This window comes from Sebastes fasciatus, chromosome 13 (genome assembly GCF_043250625.1).
Source record: "Sebastes fasciatus isolate fSebFas1 chromosome 13, fSebFas1.pri, whole genome shotgun sequence".
Lineage (NCBI taxonomy): Eukaryota > Metazoa > Chordata > Actinopteri > Perciformes > Sebastidae > Sebastes > Sebastes fasciatus.
The window spans coordinates 34416077-34435553 of NC_133807.1; the positions used below are offsets into that span (position 1 = coordinate 34416077).

General features: G+C 43.5%; 1 protein-coding gene across 1 annotated transcript; it reads left to right on the forward strand.

Annotated features, from left to right (window-relative positions):
- The first annotated feature begins 1027 nt into the window (after positions 1 to 1027).
- LOC141781397 (keratin, type I cytoskeletal 50 kDa-like) lies at positions 1028 to 6605 on the forward strand. Its single transcript, XM_074657128.1, has 7 exons — positions 1028 to 1456; positions 3678 to 3760; positions 3876 to 4032; positions 4109 to 4270; positions 4753 to 4878; positions 6065 to 6279; positions 6474 to 6605. Exons 1-7 carry the CDS (start codon positions 1052 to 1054, stop codon positions 6532 to 6534), a joined length of 1209 nt encoding a protein of 402 aa, XP_074513229.1. The 5' UTR covers positions 1028 to 1051; the 3' UTR covers positions 6535 to 6605.
- The last annotated feature ends 12872 nt before the right edge of the window (positions 6606 to 19477 follow it).

Consider the following 19477-nt stretch of genomic DNA (forward strand, 5'->3'; position numbering starts at 1 on the left):
GATTGAAGTCAGCTGATGTCTCTGGTGGTGTTATCAGCGCATTACATGGACCCAGTGGTTGGCCTCTCCTGGTATTACTGTAGGTACACTTGAGGTGATAGTTGATGGCGACTCTAGAGCAGGTCAAGCGGCCGGTCCTCTTCTGGCCACGGAGCTGTTTAGTCGGTCAGGAATGTTGCTCTCTTTCTTGCCCTCTCTCTCTCTCTGCCTCCTTCTATGGTTCTCAACTCTCCACAGGGATAGGAGCTCCTTCCTGAGGATCGCCTGAAGATCTGGTAAACCGGCCTTCTGGTCCTCTTCTTCTCATCTTCTTGAACTGCCTCTTGAGCGAACTGAGCTGCTGGATTATCCTTGCTCGATGGTTTGGAGCATAGGCCGATGGTGCAGGCTTGGATGCCTCGGTCCAAAACTGCTTAGCTGCGATGTTCACTAGTTTTCAGCCAGCAGTCCATGTTCCCGCTGGCATTCCCTTCCAAGTTGCGGTGATCGTTTGCATCAAACTACTGCCACTCAGCTTTCTTTCTGGACTGGAGACATTGGATCCTTCTTTGGGTCCATTATATTTCTATATTTTATTTTACCTAAAAACTGTGGAGCTACTTTCTCTTTTCTCATATTTCCACTTTGAAGTGCTGTAAGGCAGTGGCCCCCAACATGGGGGTCAGAACCCTCAGAAGATAGACCTGATGGGTCATGAGATGATTATCAAGTTTGCATCATAGAAATGGCTGAAAAAAACACTTAACATAATTTCCTTATGTTTGCTTTTTCTTGTGCAACACTGGATAGTTTTATGTCTCCTCCCCTGATGGTCAGGGAGCAGAGAAAGCTGCAAACCCACCCGACCTGCTCAGCTAAGACCTGTTTGATCTGTACTGTTTGCCCACGGCGAACCCACCCCCCCGGCATGAACCCACCCTGGCGGACCATCCTGGTCTGAGGAGGGGAGTGGGATGGGAGTGGGATGGGAGTGGTTGAGGCATAAAAGGAGCCACCGTCCCAGCAGCTCTTCACTCTCCGCTCAGAGCCGCCGACCAGCCGACCCTCAGCCATGACCTCCTTCTCCAGCCGCAGCAGCTACGTGTCCTCCACCATGAGGAGCTCTATGATGGCCCCCTCCTTGTCCTCCTCCTCCCGCCGGGTCAGCAGCATGGGGGCCGGCAGCGTATACGGAGGAGCCGGAGGGTCTGGAGTCCGGGTCTCCCAGGCCTCCTTCTCCTCCTCCGCCGGTGCCTTCAACCTGACCGACGGCGCCGCCGACATGTCCATCAGCGAGAAGGCCACCATGCAGAACCTCAACGACCGCCTGGCCACCTACCTGAACAAGGTGCACAGCCTGGAGAAGGCCAACGCCGAGCTGGAACTGAAGATCAGACAGTTCCTTGAGAGCAAGACCGAACCTGAGGGCCGCGACTTCACCGCATTCAATGTCACCATCAAAGACCTGCAGGACAAGGTGAGTCCAGAAACACAGAACATCTGCAGATTATTCTGACTTTTTTAGCCTGCATGGGTCTACTTTACCCAGGCAGCACATCGTTGCAGGCCTCAACATGTTCTACCAATCAATCAAATGTCCCGGGGGTTTAATTCTAGTTTACAATCTACATTTAAATACATATTACACATGTTGCCTTTTGAAGTCATTACGGAGAAGGCTTTGTAAATAACATTTAGACCACAGAACAGGAAGATAAATGTTGAATCAATTCATTAAATGTGACATTTTGGGATTTTTTTAAACAGACGAATAATTGTACAGTTTGGTTGGTGGCTGGTTTAGATTTTACAAGTTAAAGCTTGTGACACTTTTAAGAGTATAAATCTTAAACTGTTTTTAGAAAATAAATGAATGAATAAATAAATAAATGGTATTTAGAATATTGACATCCCTGACCGAATAGATAAGTGTTACTGCATGTTATATGTCACTATAATGCTGTTTATTCACAGTGCTCTTGTTACACGTGGTTTAACACTGCAAATGTCATTGTCTCAACTCATATTGTCTCTTATTCAGTCCTGAAAGTCTTTCTTAAAACAAGTGAAAACAAACTTCCAGTTCAACCTGTTAGAAACACAAATCAACTTTTGCACTTTCCTCAGATGTCATTTTTTACAAATATGACAAATATTATAAAATGGATTTTTGGTTTAACTCAACTTCTACAATGAAAACTTGAAGAAATGTTTAGTTTGCAAAATAAAACAAACAGGTGAACATGTGTAAACATCAGGCAGCTGAACATGTGACACGTATGTAAATATGTACATGTTTGTTCAGTTTTCCTCAGTAAATACGTGTGTGTGTGTGTTTGCAGTGAAGGATGTTTGGATTGCAAACATCCTTTGGGGGGTCGACAGGTGACAGGTTACAGGTGACATCACCTGAGTGTGAAAGCTGACTGAGTTTCTGCACAAACAAAATGCATTTAAGTTTACTGATAGCTGTTTGTTCTTTTAGGTATTAGTTTAAGATGTTCAATGCTGCTGTTGTTTGAGTTTTAAGTTTCATAACTTCTTAGATTTTTAAAAAACAATTTAAACAAACATTTAATAACTTTTTCAGAATATAAATTACATACATAAAAGGGGTCAATTTAGAGTTTTTAGGTTTATTTAGTTTTTTATGATTTTAGATTTTTTAGAACAACAATTAGAACAATTAGAAGTTTTTAAATATTACTTTTTATTTTTTAGTTATTTAAGTTTTATATGAATTTAGCTTATTTTAAGCTTTACAAACTAATACTTATTAGTTTGTAAAGTAAAAGTTTAATAACTTTGTTTTTTAACATTTCATTAAGTCGAATGTTATGTTTTCAGTTTTTTTTATTTCTTTTCAAGTTTTTAAGTTTTACAACTTATTTGTTTTTAAGTTGTTCAGTTTAGTTTTGTGTCTCCAAGTTATTAAATGTAACTGTTGTTTTAGTTTTTTTTTAGTTTTATAACTTTTTTTAAGTTTTGTTTTTTTAAACAAACATTCAACTTTTTTTCAGAATTGAAATTTTTAAAAATGTTTGAAGGCTTTTTTAAGTTAATATAATTTGTTTATGATTTTAAAAAAAGGTTCAATTTTAAGTTTTTAGGTTTTTGTTTGTTTTTATGATATTTGTTTTTCTTAAGTTTTTAAATATTACTTTTTATTTTTTGGTTACTTAAGTTTTATATAACTTTTGGTTATTTTAAGTTGTATGAGTTTTAGTTTGTAAAGTAAAAAGTTTATTACGTTTTTGTTTGATTTTAAAAGTCAAAATGTATGTTTTCTGGGTTTTTAAGTTTTTAAGTTTTATAACTTCTTTCTTTTTAAGTTGTTCAATTTAGTTTTGTGTCCCTAACTCAACTTTAATTAATGTATTTCAACAATCATCACCTCCAAACTCAAATACTAATTGGCCCTAAAAGACTCCTTATGCACCTCTTCATATAAATTGTGCTTTGTAGTGTCAAAATCCCGAAATCCCGATGAAACATATTCAGATTTTTTAGCAGAGATTATAGAATTATAAATATAAAACAGTAGTATAAAAACATAATGTAATCATCTGTGACGCCCCCTGGTGGCCACAGAGCTCCATGCAGCCACTGAATATGTTCATTTATGGAAAGCTGAATGAAATCTGTTGAAGCCTTTCAGCCAAACTGCCACTTCAGTTTTTCTCTTTCTTCCTGCTCAGATCAACTTCGCTTCTCGTGTAAACGCCGCATTCGTCCTCGCCACCGACAACGCCCAGCTGGCCACAGACGACTTCAAAGTCAAGTACGTCGAGATGGCAACATAAAAATATCTGATTCAATCTGTCTCTTTGTGAGCATTTTTCCCATCAGTTCAACATTCAGGTGAGTTTCTTGAACTCACTCTGGTGTTTTTTCAGGTATGAGAACGAGCTGGCCACGCGTCAGTCGGTGGAGGCAGACATCGCCGGGCTGAAGAGGGTCCTGCAAGAGCTGACCCTGAACCGGTCCGACCTGGAGATTCAGGTGGAGGGTCTGAAAGACGAGCTGATGCAGCTGAAGAAGAACCACGAGGAGGTGAGACCACTGAAACCAGACTGAAAAAGAAATCAAAAGATAACCAGACAGAACTTTAACCGCCGTCTTCCTGCAGGACCTGCTGGCTCTGCGGGCCCAGATGGGAGGTCAGGTGAACGTGGAGGTGGACGCCGCTCCTCAGGAGGACCTGTCCGCTGTCATGGACGGAATCAGAGAACACTACGAGAACGTCGCCGCCAAGAACCGCAGAGACCTGGAGGCCTGGTTCCAGGCCAAGGTGAGACCACAAAGTCCTGTTTCCTGCTCTGAATGTGGTCAGTGCTGCCCCCCTACTGTCCAAAACCTGCTCCAGCTCAAGTTACACCACAACCACTAATCACTTTTTTTGCTTTTAAGTTTTATACATTTTGTCTTTTTTTAGGGCTAGAACTAAACGTTGTATTTTTGATCGATCTGCTCAGCGTTCGTTTTTTTGTTTTTTTTAGAACTTTCATGACTTCTCGTTGTTTGCTTACAGTTTGTTGTTCACCTGCTGAAGAAGATTGTGTGATGTGATTGAAAGCTCCAGAACGGCTACTAAAGGACGTTGTGTTTATGCAGTTTGAGTGAAAATGTAAAAATTTTCATATTTGATCTGGAAATGTAAAAGTGGTGCCTGCCTCTCCTGTTCCGGGATGTTTAGCAGATAACTCGACATCACGCTGTAGTCTGATATCCTGATACATGATCAATAACATTATTGATACTTGTTCTTCACAGTCGGCCGAGCTGAACAAACAGGTGGCTGTGGGCACTGAGACGCTGCAGACGTCCAGGTCTGAGATTTCAGAGGCCAGAAGAATTCTTCAGACTCTGGAGATCAAACTGCAGGCTTCCATCAGCAAGGTGACAAAACACTAAATCACTGAGAACAGGTCATTTATTTAGGTCATAGTTTCATCTTCTGCAATTCTTCTAATAAGTGAGATAGGTAGATTCATCCATCTGTTGGTGTCAGCTTTGACTGATGTCATGCCCAACCAAATGAACCGTACTAACCAGGCAAACGGACCGGATGGTTTCGGTGTGAAGTGAATACCTATCTGAGGGGAGGGGTGTCTGATGGCAGGGCTGCAGGATTACAGCTCTTTCTGGAGAGTTAAAGGAGTAGTTTGAGATTTTACAGAATGAATAAGTTGATAGTTTATTGTAGTGAGACTTTTGGGTTGTGCAAGTAAAGTAATATGTCATCTGCGTATAAACGTATTTTATGGTTTACTCTGGTTGATTGAACGTTTTTTATGTGATTGTTCTGGTCAGGAGACAGTGGACATCCTCGTCTCATCCACCTGTGTAGTGTGAAATGTGATAATGTTAACCCATTGATTGCAGTATTAGTGTAGTTCAGTATCTCGTCCCGGCAGATAAATGACTCAGACTCTACGTTTTGGTAGAGCGGCGAATAAAAATGACCAATTGACTCGATCAAAAGCTTTCTCTGTATCTAATGAAGTTAACATCCTGATTCTGAAACAATTACAGACGCTTTTAGTGATGACGTCATGATGATGTCACGGTGTTAGCAGGAGGCTAACGCTAGCAGTGGGCTAACATTAGCTGGAGGCTAAACAAAGCAAAGACTGGAGGCTAACGCTAGCAGTGGGCTAACATTAGCTGGAGGCTAAACAAAGGAGAGACTGGAGGCTAACGCTAGCAGTGGGCTAACATTAGCTGGAGGCTAAACAAAGGAGAGACTGGAGGCTAACGCTAGCTGTGGGTTAACATTAGCTGGAGGCTAAACAAAGGAGAGACTGGAGGCTAACGCTAGCAGTGGGTTAACATTAGCTGGAGGCTAAACAAAGGAGAGACTGGAGGCTAACGCTAGCAGTGGGCTAAAGCTACACATCTAAAATGTCCTCTTGCTGTGTTGTTGGCTGCCAGACTTCACCGGGAGGAGAGCAGGCGTTAGCTAGCTAACTAGCCAGTTCCAGAGACAGACAATGTCGCTAGCTATCAAGTACTATATCAGAACTTCAGTGAAACTGACAGTAACACAGCTGACCTGACCGTCCTCCCTCTTCCTCCTGAGCAGAAAGGAGCTGTGGAGGCGACTCTGGCTGAGACCAGGAGCCGCTACGCCATGATACTGGCAGGTTACCAGAGGCAGGTGGAGGCTCTGGAGGAGCAGCTGGCCCAGCTGAGGGCCAACCTGGAGAACCAGAAGGTCATGTACGCCGAACTGCTGGACATCAAGACCAGACTGGAGATGGAGATCGCCGAGTACAGGAGGCTGCTGGACGGAGAGATGTGAGTGGAGGGAAACGCAACGCTTCATGATGTAAACAGATGATGAATAGTTGTAGTAAATGGGGAACAGCTTTATCTGCTTTTATCTTCTGTATTCTGGGAATGAAAATGATCAGTTTAAGGTTGTGACGTGGAAAATAGACCAGGTCAAATCAAATCAAAGTGTATTGATGTTGTGTCCTGTGTTTCTGCAGCAGCTCCTCTTCCAGGTCGGTGACCATCACTCAGGAGATCAACTCAGTTACACCAGAATAAAACCAGAATCACCGACCGGTCAGACGCCGAGTCTGTCTGACGCTCTTCAATAAAAATGAAGTCTGACATTGTTTCTGTGGTTCCTGTGTTTTTATTTCACTCTGACGGATCAGCGGCTGCTTTCACTTTCACTTTCACTTCATTATCACTAAAGAAGAAGATCATCTCTGCAGCCGCTCGCACTCAATCACAGATCAATGACAATCACAGATCAATGACGATCACAGATCAATGACAATCACAGATCAATGACGATCACAGATCAATAACAATCACAGATCAATGACAATCACAGATCAATAACAATCACAGATCAATGACGATCACAGATCAATGACGATCACAGATCAATGACGATCACAGATCAATAACAATCACAGATCACTAACAATCACAGATCAATGACGGAATCACGTTAAACAATAAATATACAATTCTACAACATCATCTAGTGTAGAAGTAATCCCTTTTTAAATATATAATAATGTGATAAACAATGATAAAGGTATTAATCTATAACCCGTGTTTACTACTGAAACAGCAGTCAATCATAGTGCTGCTGTATTCTGTATAGACCCCAGAGCTGTAATCCTCACACTGGCCTCTTCAGCTCACAGCTGAGTGATGTAATACTTGCACTGGAAAGTACCTAGAATATGGTAAGTGTGACGAGATTCTTGTAACTGCTGACTAGTGTGATATTTTGACAGAAACCAATAGAATTGAAGACGACTAAGAAAATGATAGTAGAGAGGAGGGACAAGTCCTTTGGTCCAGTATATAAGGATATGATAACGCCCGCGGTTGGTCGCGTCCGGAACGGCTCGGGTTTGGTTGTGTTTTTGTCTGCTGATATTGAACACAATAGAAACTCTGCTTTTTGCACCATACTTGGACAGCATCAAGAGATTCATCTGAGGAACCTGTGTTGACTTTCTGACACCTTTAATATTGAACATTGAAGAACATTGAACTGGAGTCTCAGCCATTCCAGACCCATGGCTTGAGATATCCTGATTCAACACTAGCAGACGTACATCTGAGAGCTGCTACAACTCAAGCAAGGTTCTAGATAGGAGGGAACAAGGATCTAGATAGGAGGGAACAGGGATCTAGATAGGAGGGAACAGGGATCTAGATAGGAGGGAACAAGGATCTAGATAGGAGGGAACAAGGACCTAGATAGGAGGGAACAGGGATCTAGATAGGAGGGAACAAGGACCTAGATAGGAGGGAACAAGGATCTAGATAGGAGGGAACAGGGATCTAGATAGGAGGGAACAAGGACCTAGATAGGAGGGAACAAGGATCTAGATAGGAGGGAACAACGTTCTAGATAGGAGGGAACAGGGATCTAGATAGGAGGGAACAAGGATCTAGATAGGAGGGAACAGGGATCTAGATAGGAGGGAACAAGGACCTAGATAGGAGGGAACAAGGATCTAGATAGGAGGGAACAGGGATCTAGATAGGAGGGAACAAGGACCTAGATAGGAGGGAACAAGGATCTAGATAGGAGGGAACAGGGATCTAGATAGGAGGGAACAAGGACCTAGATAGGAGGGAACAAGGATCTAGATAGGAGGGAACAACGTTCTAGATAGGAGGGAAAAAGGTTCTAGATAGGAGGGAAAAAGGACCTAGATAGGAGGGAACAGGGATCTAGATAGGAGGGAACAACGTTCTAGATAGGAGGGAACAGGGATCTAGATAGGAGGGAACAACGTTCTAGATAGGAGGGAACAAGGATCTAGATTGGAGGGAACAACGTTCTAGATAGGAGGGAACAAGGATCTAGATAGGAGGGAACAGGGATCTAGATAGGAGGGAACAGGGATCTAGATAGGAGGGAACAAGGACCTCGATAGGAGGGAACAAGGATCTAGATAGGAGGGAACAAGGATCTAGATTGGAGGGAACAACGTTCTAGATAGGAGGGAACAAGGATCTAGATAGGAGGGAACAAGGATCTAGATAGGAGGGAACAAGGATCTAGATAGGAGGGAACAGGGACCTAGATAGGAGGGAACAGGGACCTAGATAGGAGGGAACAACGTTCTAGATAGGAGGGAACAAGGATCTAGATTGGAGGGAACAACGTTCTAGATTGGAGGGAACAACGTTCTAGATAGGAGGGAACAAGGATCTAGATAGGAGGGAACAGGGATCTAGATAGGAGGGAACAAGGATCTAGATTGGAGGGAACAATGTTCTAGATAGGAGGGAACAAGGATCTAGATAGGAGGGAACAAGGATCTAGATAGGAGGGAACAAGGATCTAGATAGGAGGGAACAACGTTCTAGATAGGAGGGAACAAGGATCTAGATAGGAGGGAACAGGGATCTAGATTGGAGGGAACAAGGACCTAGATAGGAGGGAACAAGGATCTAGATAGGAGGGAACAGGGATCTAGATAGGAGGGAACAAGGACCTAGATAGGAGGGAACAAGGATCTAGATAGGAGGGAACAACGTTCTAGATAGGAGGGAACAGGGATCTAGATAGGAGGGAACAAGGATCTAGATAGGAGGGAACAGGGATCTAGATAGGAGGGAACAAGGACCTAGATAGGAGGGAACAAGGATCTAGATAGGAGGGAACAGGGATCTAGATAGGAGGGAACAAGGACCTAGATAGGAGGGAACAAGGATCTAGATAGGAGGGAACAGGGATCTAGATAGGAGGGAACAAGGACCTAGATAGGAGGGAACAAGGATCTAGATAGGAGGGAACAACGTTCTAGATAGGAGGGAAAAAGGACCTAGATAGGAGGGAACAGGGATCTAGATAGGAGGGAACAACGTTCTAGATAGGAGGGAACAAGGATCTAGATTGGAGGGAACAACGTTCTAGATAGGAGGGAACAAGGATCTAGATAGGAGGGAACAGGGATCTAGATAGGAGGGAACAGGGATCTAGATAGGAGGGAACAAGGACCTCGATAGGAGGGAACAAGGATCTAGATAGGAGGGAACAAGGATCTAGATTGGAGGGAACAACGTTCTAGATAGGAGGGAACAAGGATCTAGATAGGAGGGAACAAGGATCTAGATAGGAGGGAACAACGTTCTAGATAGGAGGGAACAAGGATCTAGATAGGAGGGAACAGGGACCTAGATAGGAGGGAACAGGGACCTAGATAGGAGGGAACAACGTTCTAGATAGGAGGGAACAAGGATCTAGATTGGAGGGAACAACGTTCTAGATTGGAGGGAACAACGTTCTAGATAGGAGGGAACAAGGATCTAGATAGGAGGGAACAGGGATCTAGATAGGAGGGAACAGGGATCTAGATAGGAGGGAACAAGGACCTATATAGGAGGGAACAATGATCTAGATTGGAGGGAACAACGTTCTAGATAGGAGGGAACAAGGATCTAGATTGGAGGGAACAACGTTCTAGATAGGAGGGAACAAGGATCTAGATAGGAGGGAACAGGGATCTAGATAGGAGGGAACAGGGATCTAGATAGGAGGGAACAAGGACCTAGATAGGAGGGAACAAGGATCTAGATAGGAGGGAACAAGGATCTAGATTGGAGGGAACAACGTTCTAGATAGGAGGGAACAAGGATCTAGATAGGAGGGAACAAGGATCTAGATAGGAGGGAACAAGGATCTAGATAGGAGGGAACAACGTTCTAGATAGGAGGGAACAAGGATCTAGATAGGAGGGAACAGGGATCTAGATTGGAGGGAACAACGTTCTAGATAGGAGGGAACAAGGATCTAGATAGGAGGGAACAAGGATCTAGATAGGAGGGAACAACGTTCTAGATAGGAGGGAACAAGGATCTAGATAGGAGGGAACAGGGACCTAGATAGGAGGGAACAGGGACCTAGATAGGAGGGAACAACGTTCTAGATAGGAGGGAACAAGGATCTAGATTGGAGGGAACAACGTTCTAGATAGGAGGGAACAAGGATCTAGATTGGAGGGAACAACGTTCTAGATATGAGGGAACAAGGATCTAGATAGGAGGGAACAGGGATCTAGATAGGAGGGAACAGGGATCTAGATAGGAGGGAACAAGGACCTAGATAGGAGGGAACAAGGATCTAGATAGGAGGGAACAAGGATCTAGATTGGAGGGAACAGGGACCTAGATAGGAGGGAACAACGTTCTAGATAGGAGGGAACAAGGATCTAGATTGGAGGGAACAACGTTCTAGATAGGAGGGAACAAGGATCTAGATTGGAGGGAACAACGTTCTAGATAGGAGGGAACAAGGATCTAGATAGGAGGGAACAGGGATCTAGATAGGAGGGAACAACGTTCTAGATAGGAGGGAACAAGGATCTAGATAGGAGGGAACAAGGATCTAGATTGGAGGGAACAACGTTCTAGATAGGAGGGAACAAGGATCTAGATAGGAGGGAACAAGGATCTAGATAGGAGGGAACAAGGATCTAGATAGGAGGGAACAAGGATCTAGATAGGAGGGAACAACGTTCTAGATAGGAGGGAACAAGGATCTAGATAGGAGGGAACAGGGATCTAGATAGGAGGGAACAGGGATCTAGATAGGAGGGAACAAGGACCTAGATAGGAGGGAACAAGGATCTAGATAGGAGGGAACAAGGTTCTAGATAGGAGGGGAAAAGGACCTAGATAGGAGGGAACAGGGACCTAGATAGGAGGGAACAACGTTCTAGATAGGAGGGAACAAGGATCTAGATTGGAGGGAACAACGTTCTAGATTGGAGGGAACAAGGATCTAGATAGGAGGGAACAACGTTCTAGATTGGAGGGAACAACGTTCTAGATTGGAGGGAACAAGGATCTAGATAGGAGGGAACAACGTTCTAGATAGGAGAGAACAAGGATCTAGATTGGAGGGAACAACGTTCTAGATTGGAGGGAACAAGGATCTAGATAGGAGGGAACAACGTTCTAGATTGGAGGGAACAACGTTCTAGATTGGAGGGAAAAAGGACCTAGATAGGAGGGAACAGGGACCTAGATAGGAGGGAACAACGTTCTAGATAGGAGGGAACAAGGATCTAGATTGGAGGGAACAACGTTCTAGATAGGAGGGAACAAGGATCTAGATAGGAGGGAACAAGGATCTAGATAGGAGGGAACAAGGATCTAGATAGGAGGGAACAACGTTCTAGATAGGAGGGAACAAGGATCTAGATAGGAGGGAACAGGGATCTAGATAGGAGGGAACAGGGATCTAGATAGGAGGGAACAAGGACCTAGATAGGAGGGAACAAGGATCTAGATAGGAGGGAACAACGTTCTAGATAGGAGGGAACAAGGATCTAGATAGGAGGGAACAAGGTTCTAGATAGGAGGGGAAAAGGACCTAGATAGGAGGGAACAGGGACCTAGATAGGAGGGAACAATGTTCTAGATAGGAGGGAACAAGGATCTAGATTGGAGGGAACAACGTTCTAGATTGGAGGGAACAAGGATCTAGATAGGAGGGAACAACGTTCTAGATTGGAGGGAACAACGTTCTAGATTGGAGGGAACAAGGATCTAGATAGGAGGGAACAACGTTCTAGATAGGAGGGAACAAGGATCTAGATAGGAGGGAACAACGTTCTAGATAGGAGGGAACAAGGATCTAGATTGGAGGGAACAACGTTCTAGATTGGAGGGAACAATGATCTAGATAGGAGGGAACAACGTTCTAGATAGGAGGGAACAAGGATCTAGATAGGAGGGAACAAGGTTCTAGATTGGAGGGAACAGGGATCTAGATAGGAGGGAACAGGGATCTAGATAGGAGGGAACGGGGATCTAGATAGGAGGGAACAAGGATCTAGATAGGAGGGAACAGGGATCTAGATAGGAGGGAACAAGGACCTAGATAGGAGGGAACAAGGATCTAGATTGGAGGGAACAATGTTCTAGATAGGAGGGAACAAGGATCTAGATAGGAGGAACAACGTTCTAGATTGGAGGGAACAAGGATCTAGATAGGAGGGAACAACGTTCTAGATAGGAGGGAACAAGGACCTAGATAGGAGGGAACAAGGATCTAGATTGGAGGGAACAATGTTCTAGATAGGAGGGAACAAGGATCTAGATAGGAGGAACAACGTTCTAGATTGGAGGGAACAAGGATCTAGATAGGAGGGAACAACGTTCTAGATAGGAGGGAACAAGGATCGAGATAGGAGGGAACAAGGTTCTAGATAGGAGGGAAAAAGGACCTAGATAGGAGGGAACAGGGACCTAGATAGGAGGGAACAACGTTCTAGATAGGAGGGAACAAGGATCTAGATTGGAGGGAACAACGTTCTAGATTGGAGGGAACAACGTTCTAGATAGGAGGGAACAAGGATCTAGATAGGAGGGAACAAGGATCTAGATTGGAGGGAACAAGGTTCTAGATAGGAGGGAACAAGGTTCTAGATAGGAGGGAAGAAGGATCTAGATAGGAGGGAACAGGGATCTAGATAGGAGGGAACAAGGATCTAGATTGGAGGGAACAATGTTCTAGATAGGAGGGAACAAGGATCTAGATAGGAGGAACAACGTTCTAGATAGGAGGGAACAAGGATCTAGATAGGAGGGAACAAGGATCTAGATAGGAGGGAACAAGGATCTAGAGCTGCTCCACCTTCAGACATTGAAGTTACGTAACCTGAGTTCTCAGGTCTCTGAATGAGTCCAACCAGCTGCATTAATGACTGAAAAAGTTGAAGCTGCTTCTTCTCCTTTAGGGGACACTTTTATGTCTATCTCTCCCCATTCAGCCATAGTCCAACCTCACACGTCTCTCTCTCAGCGTCCTGTCTCTCTCTCAGCGTCCTGTCTCTCTCTCAGCATCCTGTCTCTCAGCGTCTTGTCTCTCTCTCAGCATCCTGTCTCTCAGCGTCCTGTCTCTCTCTCAGCATCCTGTCTCTCTCTCAGCGTCCTGTCTCTCAGCATCCTGTCTCTCTCTCAGCATCCTGTCTCTCTCTCAGCGTCCTGTCTCTCAGCATCCTGTCTCTCTCTCAGCGTCCTGTCTCTCTCTCAGCGTCCTGTCTCTCTCTCAGCATCCTGTCTCTCTCTCAGCGTCCTGTCTCTCTCTCAGCATCCTGTCTCTCAGCGTCCTGTCTCTCTCTCAGCATCCTGTCTCTCAGCATCCTGTCTCTCTCTCAGCGTCCTGTCTCTCAGCATCCTGTCTCTCTCTCAGCATCCTGTCTCTCTCTCAGCGTCCTGTCTCTCAGCATCCTGTCTCTCTCTCAGCGTCCTGTCTCTCTCTCAGCGTCCTGTCTCTCTCTCAGCATCCTGTCTCTCTCTCAGCATCCTGTCTCTCAGCGTCCTGTCTCTCTCTCAGCATCCTGTCTCTCAGCATCCTGTCTCTCTCTCAGCGTCCTGTCTCTCAGCATCCTGTCTCTCTCTCAGCATCCTGTCTCTCTCTCAGCGTCCTGTCTCTCAGCATCCTGTCTCTCTCTCAGCGTCCTGTCTCTCTCTCAGCGTCCTGTCTCTCTCTCAGCATCCTGTCTCTCTCTCAGCGTCCTGTCTCTCTCTCAGCATCCTGTCTCTCAGCGTCCTGTCTCTCTCTCAGCATCTTGTCTCTCAGCGTCCTGTCTCTCAGCGTCCTGTCTCTCTCTCAGCATCCTGTCTCTCAGCGTCCTGTCTCTCTCTCAGCATCCTGTCTCTCTCTCAGCATCCTGTCTCTCTCTCAGCGTCCTGTCTCTCAGCATCCTGTCTCTCAGCGTCCTGTCTCTCTCTCAGCATCCTGTCTCTCTCTCAGCGTCCTGTCTCTCAGCATCACGTCACCTTACTCAGACTACCACAATAAAAGATATGACGTCACCTTACTCAGACTACCACAATAAAAGATATGACGTCACGTTACTCAGACTACCACAATAAAAGATATGACGTCACGTTACTCAGACTACCATAATAAAAGATATGACGTCACCTTACTCAGACTACCACAATAAAAGATATGACGCCACGTTACTCAGACTACCACAATAAAAGATATGACGTCACGTTACTCAGACTACCATAATAAAAGATATGACGTCACCTTACTCAGACTACCACAATAAAAGATATGACGCCACGTTACTCAGACTACCACAATAAAAGATATGACGTCACGTTACTCAGACTACCACAATAAAAGATATGACGTCACGTTACTCAGACTACCATAATAAAAGATATGACGTCACGTTACTCAGACTACCATAATAAAAGATATGACGTCACGTTACTCAGACTACCATAATAAAAGATATGACGTCACGTTACTCAGACTACCATAATAAAAGATATGACGTCACGTTACTCAGACTACCACAATAAAAGCGGTAACTTCCTTGTAGCTCCACATAGACTCAGATGAAGCAGATATATCCATCCTGGTGTTGAAACATCTGTTTATTAATCATTAAATAATTCATGGTGATAGATCAGTGAATCAATGTTTAGTAATCAGTAATTCATGCTCTGGTATTACTTCATTTTGAGAGCATGAAAACATGTTTATGATCTGCTAAGTGAATGTAATGTTGGATCATCACTAACCTTCCTCACCCTACGGAGGCTGTAACATCTGTTCAGAGTGACAGACGTCTGATCCTGTTGATTCCATCAGTGAACAGTGTCGCTGTGACCTCGGGGGGGTCACGTTCACAACATCTCAAAGGCTTTTCATAACTGAAGTGATTTATTGCTTATTAAGCCTTTAAGCCTCCAGCTGCCTGTCAGCTGGTTTCTAACCGCGGGCTGTTGGATCGTCTCCAGCTTCAGACGGTTTGACGGATCAGAGAACCGACGGCGTGGACTACTGGACGACAAACAGGAAGTCAGGTCTGATATGAAGGCAGAGGACTAAGACATCCACTCAGAGGCTGGACAGACTGCAGACCCTCTGAGACCCACATAGAGCCCTTTTAGTCTCTTAGAGGGGGGTGCAGGGGGTCTTTAAAATGTTGGAATAAGACTCTTAAAAAATGTCCCAAAAAAAAGTCTAAATTGTACGAAAAATGTCTGAAAAAAGGCAGAAGAAAAGTCCAATCCTGGTATCATATACAGTATATATATATATAGTATATATATATATATACTGCATATAGATCCTGGTATCATAGTAAACTAGAGAACCTGATGAATCCATCGGTACCAACCATGGTACTACTACCTCTACTACCTCTACTACTACTACCTCTACTACTACTACTACTACCTCTACTACCTCTACTACTACTACTACCTCTACTACTACTACCTCTACTACCTCTACTACTACTACCTCTACTACTACTACTACTACCTCTACTACCTCTACTACTACTACTACCTCTACTACTACTACCTCTACTACCTCTACTACTACTACCTCTACTACTACTACTACCTCTACTACCTCTACTACTACTACCTCTACTACCTCTACTACTACTACTACTACCTCTACTACCTCTACTACTACTACCTCTACTACCTCTACTACTACTACCTCTACTACCTCTACTACCTCTACTACCTCTACTACTACTACCTCTACTACCTCTACTACCTCTACTACCTCTACTACTACTACCTCTACTACCTCTACTACCTCTACTACCTCTACTACTACTACTACCTCTACCACCTCTACTACTACTACTACCTCTACTACTACTACTACCTCTACTACCTCTACTACTACTACTACCTCTACTACTACTACTACCTTACTACTACTACTACCTCTACTACTACTACCTCTACTACTACTACTACCTCTACTACTACTACCTCTACTACCTCTACTACTACTACTACCTCTACTACTACTACCTCTACTACTACTACTACCTCTACTACTACTACTACTACTACCTCTACTACTACTACCTCTACTACTACTACTACCTCTACTACTACTACCTCTACTACCTCTACTACTACTACTACCTCTACTACTACTACCTCTACTACTACTACTACCTCTACTACTACTACCTCTACTACCTCTACTACTACTACCTCTACTACTACTACTACTACCTCTACTACCTCTACTACTACTACTACCTCTACTACCTCTACTACTACTACCTCTACTACCTCTACTACTACTACCTCTACTACTACTACTACCTCTACTACCTCTACTACCTCTACTACTACTACTACTACCTCTACTACCTCTACTACTACTACCTCTACTACCTCTACTACTACTACCTCTACTACCTCTACTACCTCTACTACCTCTACTACTACTACCTCTACTACCTCTACTACCTCTACTACTACTACTACCTCTACTACTACTACTACCTCTACTACTACTACCTCTACTACCTCTACTACTACTACCTCTACTACCTCTACTACCTCTACTACTACTACTACCTCTACTACTACTACTACCTCTACTACTACTACTACCTCTACTACTACTACCTCTACTACCTCTACTACTACTACTACCTCTACTACCTCTACTACTACTACCTCTACTACCTCTACTACTACTACTACCTCTACTACTCTACTACCTCTACTACCTCTACTACCTCTACTACCTCTACTACTACTACCTCTACTACCTCTACTACCTCTACTACCTCTACTACTACTACTACCTCTACTACTACTACTACCTCTACTACCTCTACTACTACTACTACCTCTACTACCTCTACTACTACTACCTCTACTACCTCTACTACTACTACTACCTCTACTACCTCTACTACTACTACCTCTACTACCTCTACTACCTCTACTACTACTACCTCTACTACCTTTACTACCTCTACTACCTCTACTACCTCTACTACTACTACCTCTACTACCTCTTACACCTCACTACCTCTACTACTACTACCTCTACTACCTCTACTACCTCTTACTACTACTACTACCTCTACACTCTCTACTACTACTACCTCTACTACTACTACTACCTCTACTACCTCTACTACTACTACTACCTCTACTACTACTACTACCTTTACTACTACTACTACCTCTACTACTAAATACCTCTACTACTACTACTACCTCTACTACTACTACCTCTACTACCTCTACTACTACTACTACCTCTACTACTACTACCTCTACTACTACTACTACCTCTACTACTACTACTACTACTACCTCTACTACTACCTACCTCTACTACTACTACTACCTCTACTACTACTACCTCTCTACCTCTACTACTACTACTACCTCTACTACTACTACCATTCTACTACTACTACTACCTCTACTACTACTACCTCTACTACCTCTACTACTACTACCTCTACTACTACTACTACTACCTCTACTACCTCTACAGACTACTACTACCTCTACTACCTCTACTACTACTACCATACTACCTCTACTACTACTACCTCTACTACTACTACTACCTCTACTACCTCTACTACCTCTACTACTACTACTACTACCTCTACTACCTCTACTACTACAACCTCTACTACCTCTACTACTACCTCTACTACCTCTACTACCTCTACTACCTCTACTACTACTACCTCTACTACCTCTACTACCTCTACTACTACTACTACCTCTACTACTACTACTACCTCTACTACTACTACTACCTCTACTACTACTAATACCTCTACTACTAGTACCTCTACTACCTCAGACTACCTCTACTACTACTACTACCTCTACTACTACTACTACCTCTACTACTACTACCTCTACTATCTAATACTACTACCTCTACTACCTCTACACTACTACTACCTCTACTACCTCTACTACTACTACCTCTACTACCTCTACTACTACTACTACCTCTACTACTACTACTACCTCTACTACCTCTACTACCTCTAACTACCTCTACTACTACTACCTCTACTACCTCTACTAACCTCTACTACCTCTACTACTACTACCTCTACTACCTCTACTACTACTACTACCTCTACTACTACTACTACCTCTACTACCTACTACTACTACTACCTCTACTACCTCTACTACTACTACCTCTACTACCTCTACTACTCTACTACTACCTACCACTACCTCTACTACTACTACCTCTACTACCTCTACTACCTCTACTACTACTACCTCTACTACCTCTACTACCTCTACTACTACTACCTCTACTACCTCTACTACTCTACTACTACTACTTACTACTACCTCTACTACCTCTACTACTACTACCTCTACTACCTCTACTACCTCTACTACCTCTACTACCTCTACTACTACTACCTCTACTACCTCTACTACCTCTACTACTACTACTACCTCTTACTACTACTACTACCTCTACTACCTCTACTACCTCTACTACAACTACCTCTACTACCTCTACTACTACTACCTCTACCTCTACTACCTCTACTACCTCTACTACTACTACCTCTACTACCTCTACTACTACTACCTCTACAACTACTACCTCTACTACCTCTACTACCTCTACTACCTCTACTACCTCTACTACCTCTACTACCTCTACGGAGCATATAGTTTGATGTTAAATGCAGTGCCTGTGAGGGTTTCTGGATCAATATCTGTCATTGATTAGTGTTGTTAGTTGATTTACATTAATAAATATATACATACATTTACATAAAGCAGCATATTTGTCCATTCCCATGTTGATAAGAGGATTAAATACTGGACTGATCTCCCTTTAAGGTTCATTATGAACAGATAAAACGTGTTCTTAAATATGATAATTGATTGACGGCTCTATAATAGACCTGTAGCTAACTACCTTAAGGATCCAGTTTGATGAGTTCTTTGCGTCATCACACATCATTTTGTGTAAATCCTAATTTTGGTAATAATTTCTGAATGTTTCAGACGACTCATTGAAGCATGGATAGAGTCCGTTCTCTAGGTAACTTCTGCTCTGATTTGATGCTTTATGAAGATAAACCGTGTGTCGACAGGTCTGAAGGTGTTTCTCGTTGCTAGTTTAGAAAGTGAGTTTAGATTTCTGTCTTGTGATTACAGTTGATGTGAAGCTGTTATTATCTTTAAC

What these genes read in the sequence shown, in the direction of transcription:
- LOC141781397 (XM_074657128.1), top strand. Translation starts at nt 1,052, where the DNA reads ATGACCTCCTTCTCCAGCCGCAGCAGCTACGTGTCCTCCACCATGAGG. An exon ending in ACAGACGACTTCAAAGTCAA is followed by an intron (nt 3,761 to 3,875) that starts GTACGTCGAGAT and finishes GTGTTTTTTCAG; the next exon opens with GTATGAGAACGAGCTGGCCA. An exon ending in TGCAGGCTTCCATCAGCAAG is followed by an intron (nt 4,879 to 6,064) that starts GTGACAAAACAC and finishes CCTCCTGAGCAG; the next exon opens with AAAGGAGCTGTGGAGGCGAC.